Source organism: Bidens hawaiensis, unplaced genomic scaffold (genome assembly GCF_021521415.1).
Source record: "Bidens hawaiensis isolate Kalapana, Puna unplaced genomic scaffold, B.hawaiensis_p1.1 tig00011078_1, whole genome shotgun sequence".
NCBI lineage: Eukaryota > Viridiplantae > Streptophyta > Magnoliopsida > Asterales > Asteraceae > Bidens > Bidens hawaiensis.
The window spans coordinates 515,035-522,112 of NW_027491855.1; the positions used below are offsets into that span (position 1 = coordinate 515,035).

The 7,078-nt window shown below is 34.2% G+C and overlaps 1 protein-coding gene across 2 annotated transcripts; it reads right to left on the reverse strand.

Annotated features, from left to right (window-relative positions):
* Positions 1 to 978: 978 nt before the first annotated feature.
* LOC143537051 (uncharacterized) lies at positions 979 to 4,637 on the reverse strand. Of its 2 annotated transcripts, XM_077030912.1 has the most exons (7): positions 4,385 to 4,637; positions 4,159 to 4,258; positions 2,734 to 2,799; positions 2,533 to 2,647; positions 1,520 to 1,608; positions 1,343 to 1,404; positions 979 to 1,269 (listed from the first exon to the last, which is right to left on the reverse strand). In XM_077030912.1, the coding sequence occupies exons 1-7, from the start codon at positions 4,534 to 4,536 to the stop codon at positions 1,155 to 1,157; spliced, it is 699 nt and encodes a 232-aa protein (XP_076887027.1). In that variant the 5' UTR covers positions 4,537 to 4,637; the 3' UTR covers positions 979 to 1,154. The 2 variants fall into 2 exon arrangements, with proteins under 2 accessions (XP_076887027.1, XP_076887028.1); XM_077030913.1 differs by lacking the exon at positions 979 to 1,269 and having other exon boundaries at positions 1,378 to 1,438.
* Between the last annotated feature and the right edge of the window lie 2,441 nt (positions 4,638 to 7,078).

Below are 7,078 nucleotides of genomic sequence, written 5' to 3' on the forward strand. Positions count from 1 at the left end.
TTTAGAGCCGCGGTCTTCCATAGTTCCATGTTAGACGGGACAGAAAATTTACAACACTATCCATATCATTCCCTAGTGAGAGTGACTAATTTCTTAATATAAGCAGAGTTCTAGAAGCCTAGAACAATCACAATAATATATACACTGGGCCAATTTGGGCCAACTTGTTGACGGGCCTGGGCCGGTTATTCATTATTGCCCAACTATAGTTTAAACACCTATAATAAGTAAGGCAGTCACTTTTACCCGAAACCCGAATCTCAACCTGAAAAAACCCATACCCAAACCCAAACTAACCGACCCGAAAAACCCGAACCCGAGAAAAGACTAACACGAACCCGAACCCGAACCGAAGTAATTCGGGTTGGTTCTCGGGTTTGATTTATAAGTTTCGTTTGAAATTAAATATATTTTTAGGTATAATAACTTAGTCTTAGTTACTAAAGTTATCGGAATCTGAGTCTAATTGACTGCTATCATTCAAACTATTATGGATCGGTTGTTTATTGTTAATTCATGTTTTCTGTTTATTACTAATAACGACCGTAATCGAACAACCAAATCACGTCTGATTGAAAACGATTATGTTTCGAGTTAGTTACTTAGTTTTACTCTTCTTTTGAATTGTTTTATAAGTTATGTTAGTTTATTATTTGATTATTTGCATTACGAGCAAAAAAGAATATGTTGTTTTAATTTTAGCATTGAAGTTTTAAATTTTTTTGGTTTTATTTTCATTTTCTGGGATATACTTGAAACCCAATTAACCTAACCCGAAAAAACCCGAACCCGAAAAACCCGTGAGAGATTTGGGTTGGGTTTCGGGTTAAGATTTAAAACTTGAAACCCAAAGAGCCCGACCTGAAAAACCCGATACACGAAAAACGAACCTGAACAACACCCCTACCTATAAGTTATCTAACCAATTTCAAGTTCAGGATATTAAAACATCACAATAAAAATGCCCAAATTTTCAAACTATGAAACACTAATTAAAAAACTTTCCAATGTTTAAACACCGCTACTTATTTCCCTATTTACTGATCAAAACAAATATTCAAAAACTGAAAACCATATAAACCCATTTGTGAGTTAATTATTAATCAACAACTTCGTTATCATTCACATCTTAACATTAACATACGCGTGAACGATTATTGCATTTGCTGATGTATCGGTGCATGAGGAAGCAATGAATTGAGTAGATCTTCGTTCAGTTTCACTGGAAGTGGTGGCATCTGCTTCAGTTTCTCGGGTGTGTCACTTAAACTGCAGTATACAATGAGTCGGGTCAATGGTCAAAACGGGTCAAAACTAATTGAAGAGTGAAATGGGAATTTACTTGCTTAAGATGTCACGAATGTTTTTCCGAACTTGGCAAAGGAGACTAATATTCTCATGGACCTGTTGCAAGTGTATTTTTAACTCATAAAACTTCCTAAAATCATTCAAAAAAAGTTGAATTATTACTGAAATAATATGATCTCTGCAATCATATTTGACAAGCTAATTATCATACCAAAGAATTCTGAGTTTCAAGATTTACTGAGACCCGCTCCATAGCCCGTGCACTTTCCTTAAGAAGTTGTCCAGCTGGACTCGCGAGAACTGTAATAAACATAGTTGATTAAATGTGGAAATGTTAATATGCGTAAATAATAAGAAGCTGACACATGGCTAGCTTGGATAAAAAGACAAGACATAACAGCTATTATATAATATTTTATATATTTCAGAAGTTAATTGCAAAAGAGAGAGAATTTCTTAGTATACCGAAGAAAAATAGGGGTAAACAATTTGTAGTAAAAAATGTATCTAAGAAGCATATGTTATTTATAAAGGCTAAACTCGCCTACATGTAACATATTTTACAAAATAGTCACAATGTGGAATGTAACTAAAGTTTGGAAACCGGCTAAATGGGTCACTATAATAACGAATATAACCCTTTTTTCACTCCAATTAAAATTCTGTTATTTTTTTTTCATAGAGACAATATTTTTGTTGCTATTTCTTATTAAATATCAGGAACACCTGCGTCTTTATTCTTATTTGTACAAACTAAATTCAAGAATTCATCAGTATCATGTGACACGTGCTCTGAATCCCATTTAACTGCTTATGCACCTATAAAGGGTATGCAAATGATTAAACATTTGCTAAAATTTAGAGTGGCTCAACAACCTTGGACCCAAAATTCTTTGCGTGTATACACATGTGTATTACTGCTCTTGAAATTCAATGAAAATTAAACAAGCTATGAGAATTTGTAACGAAAAACAATTTTTTTTTATCAAAGAAGTAAAAAGGTAAAGTGGCCCATATAACCGATTCAAAAGTCTAGTGACTTGACTTGAATGACAAAAAAGTATATTACAGAAAGTAACCATTTGTTGTAAAGTCGAGTGGCTTACAAAGCTTAAAGACAGGTGGCCTGAATTACAGAAAATGACCGTCTTTATAAAGTATGATTCTCACTTTGGTGATTTAACCCTACTTACAAAAAGTGAATGAAGAAAGAACTAAACTAACCACTGTACTGTATAGCATTTGATTTTCCATTGGCAACCACTTCATTGAATAATGGAGATAATCTGGTTTGAGTTGCTAAAAGAGACGTACTTGCCAAATGTTCACTCATTTTTTCCTGCTTAAGACAGTATTCATTTGAATTTTCCACAAAACATATAAAAAAGTATCTTACGAGTAGAGATTATAAAATACAAGGTTTACCTTTCTATCTTTGTTTTTCCTTGTTAAAATGTAATCTTCTTTCCTTCTTTTGCTTATATCCCTTTTCTAGCATGACAAATAATCAAATTCTCTGTTACTAACAAGTAACAAATAACAAAGCGTGGAAGTAACTCCGCTGCTCTTAGTTTACCACATTTTCATATGTATGTACATATCTACCATCGATGTAAAACACGCGTTGACATCCTTTTGGACATGTTACAACTTACAACATTCTCTCTTGGTTACAACGGGCCCCTTTCGTGTTGTTAAACCTAATACTGCTGCAAATACACTTTTTTATTTTGTAACATACAAGTTCCCTACTGCATCGCATGGGGATGAAGTTCCTTAGTTAGATAACATTCTCTCTTCTTTCCTTCTTTTGCTTATATCCCTTTTCTAGCATGACAAATAATCAAATTCTCTGTTACTAACAAGTAACGAATAACAAAGCGTGGAAGTAACTCCGCTGCTCTTAGTTTACCACATTTTCATATGTATGTACATATCTACCATCGATGTAAAACACGCGTTGACATCCTTTTGGACATGTTACAACTTACAACATTCTCTCTTGGTTACAACGGGCCCCTTTCGTGTTGTTAAACCTAATACTGCTGCAAATACACTTTTTTATTTTGTAACATACAAGTTCCCTACTGCATCGCATGGGGATGAAGTTCCTTAGTTAGATAACAAACTCGTTAAAAAGTTCAAAAAAAATAAAAATAAAAAATCATAACTCGAAATATAAATCAAAAACTAAAAAAGTAAAAAAACTAAAAACTTTCCTCCGTTTTTCTCGTTCCATAAAAAAAACTCAAGAAATGTCAACCGGTTTTGACCCGCTTCAATCCTTTTCTTTTTTTAGTTTGACCCATTCTGACCCATTATATACATTTTATTACAAACCATTCAACCCAATGGGTCACATTTGCCACCCCGAGGAATTTCCTAGTTAGATAACAAACTGCAACTACGTTTGAAAATGATCAATTTGGCCTATGACTATCACAACTTGCAGTAGTTTCGTATTCAAGCATAAAGTTAAAATATAAAATCGTATGATACTATTATTAAGCCTTTAAGCAATGTTCATATTATTAATTTGTGGGTAGCAAGTAAATTAAGCATGATATATATACACTCATGTAAGCTCATGTAAAAAGTACTACAGGCCTATATAAATACTATATGCTCAAGGCTATTTGCTCTGCAACCACTTAATCCAAACGTATACAATGGTGACCATTTTTTTCAGGATAAAAGGGAAGTTTTTCTTAATTTATAAATGTGTTTTGGCGATATTTCTCGCTTGTAAGTCACAACTGAAAGATATGCTAGCATTAATATGCTTAAACAAGACTAGAAATCACACAACTAGAAACTGATCACAAATAACCAAATTGATAATAAACTTACAAACATCCATCTGCACCGCAGCGCCACATCCCTCACAGTCTTGTTCTGCAACTGCACCGCAATCTTCGCATACCGGATAATATTCGATTCAGACGCATACCTAAATTTCCATTACTAATAATATTAGTCAACACTACACAGTACACACTCATCAACTTAACAACATCAATTAATATTAATCAAATTCTTCTAACCCTAAATGCTCAATTACCAAAAATTAACTTACTGCGAAAGCCCGTCTTCCAGAATCGCCTGTTCATCCGGAGTCCAATCGGTCGAAACACTCGGATTCTGCTCCGACACCAAGCCGCCGCCGTCGTAGCTGAGTTGACCCGCATCACCACCGCTATTCGACCCTTTTCCAGACGGATTCGCCATAAATATAATCAATCAATCAATCACACATGCAACTAGCTAACTTAACAGGATTCCCGCCAATTCCAAACCGTTGCTGTTCCCGCCAGAAACCGTTACGCTACCTAAAATTAAAACTAAAACTAAAAGTAAAACCCTAAGTCTAAAATTAGTTATCTGACGTGTAATAATAATAATAATATAGGAATCTGACAGACAGACAGACAATAACGGATGATGGATCTACGCTTTTATTCTCTTTTGCTTTTATTATTTTTTTCATTTGGCTTTTTTCTAATAAAAACTACAAAATTAACGAATATTTCCATGTGGCCAATGTATTTCACCGCCTTTCATTGTTTTGTCCTGTTTTTTCAATACAAAGTTGTTGGGGTTTATTTTTTCGTTTAATAAACTGCTGCTTAGAATGTCCTCATTTAACACTTAGCCGACTTAGAATGGATCAAGGATGGGTAGGGTCGGGTTGGATGTGTCATGTGTATTAGAAGTGGGCAAATAAACCGGTTAATTGACCCGACCCGAAAACTGAGCCGAAACCTAACCGGTTTGAAACCGATTATGTAGAAACCAGTTTGGAACCGATTGAAACCGTAGGTTTGGAACCGGTTTGTAATTTTCTCCACCAAAGCCGATTCCAAACCGGTTAACGGAACCGAAACCGGTCAAAACCCGAACCGAAACCAATCAAAACCTTAACCGAAACCGATCGTACCATGGTAAGAAACCGGTTTCAACCAGAACCGAAACCGATCATAAACCGGTTTTAACTTTTGTTGATCAAACCGAACCGGTTTTAACCCAAACTGGTTTGTGCACCTCTAATGTGTATGTTGTTTATCCAACGTCTTTTTTTTAGTATATAGACGTTGAGCAACCTGAAAAAAAATTAAACATTATAAAACGATAGTATACCTTATATAAAAAAAACTATATTTTTTTTTATAATTTGCAGGCCCGATGAATTGAAAGTTTTAGCTCACATTTTTTATACACCAAAATTTTATCATTTTCTTTTTTAATAAAAATCAACATTATTTATATGGATTACTCGCCAAGTTATGTACGTTATTTTGACGATGATTTTTTTATACGAACCTTTGTAGTTTAGAGACACTTGCTACCATTGTTTTTGCATCGATGTTTGTGGTCAAGAGATGTCACACTTAAAAAATAACATATCTAGGGATCGTAAAACAACAAATGAACGTCTTGTGCACCAATATTTTGATCAAAATCACCTATACAATGACGACCGGTTTCACATTAGGTATCACATACATAGGGGACTATTTGTCAAAATATTTGGTGACTTGGAGACGAATTTTGAATTATTTTCAAACGGGATACGACGCTAGATGGAGAAAACTTTTCATAGCATTGTGAAGTCACAACGTCGACCGGTCTCAAAAGACATTGAAGGTGATAATATATATGAATTAATTAAGTGAAATATGGTTTAAGGTAGATGGGATGAAAAGTGAAGTATTTTCATGGTTTTGGAATGAGATGGTATGAAAAAGTTGGTGTGTGGAGTAGAGAGAATTGCATGATGAAATGATAAGTACGTATTAAGTTGTGGTACACACGGGGCGTAGAGGGGGCGCCAAGGTGATGCGTATTACGAGTGTGGGGAGGTAAGTATAATTTGTTTTTTTAACTAATAATTAAATATATTAAACAATCACTTAGTTTCACTCACTATTTCTTTTTACCAAATTATTCATACTTATTCCACCACATTTTACATTATCACAATACATCTTACTGAAAAGTGATGTGTGAAACTCCCACTACCTATATGGTGTCACTTTGTTTTCACATTTTACACAATGGCAACGTATGATCATAGAGATCGAGAATACCTTTGAACTACACACATTAATACCGCAATCAGTTTCTAACCAAATTTTTAGTGGTATATAAAAAAAATAGATGAGATAAATTAGCAATATTAATAACTAAAAAATCATATCAATTCTTAACTTTTCTTTGAACGACTATTTGAATCAGTGATGGGTCACTGACCCATTCGATCAATTTTCATTTCATTCTTAGGAGAGAACCCGCTATATGCCTATATATGAGAAATCTCTCTGACCTAACCTATGTCACAAGTGAGACTTTAACCGTAGAATTACCTTTTTTTAAATGAAGTACGAGTATAGATTTAAATGTTATAAATTATTGAAAGTATATCAAACCTTGAATGAAAATTTTGAAAAAGATAAGGTGAAACGAAAGCTAAACACATGAAATCCAAACGCCAAATTCCAACCAGAACACTACAAGAAGACCAAATTGAATAGTTTCGACCCGAACCAACCCCTATGCAATTGAAATCCTTGAACCAAAAACCAGACCGTGACTAAACCAATCGATTGAGGTCTAGACCGCAATAATTCAGTCGAGTTGGACGACAAACATCTTCATTTTTGTTACGGGTTGGAAATGTTCCAATCAACACATACGTATGAATACAACTCTAGTGTTACGATCAATTCCAGTTTTAAGACCAAGAAACAACTTTTGTTCAACAAAAAATACT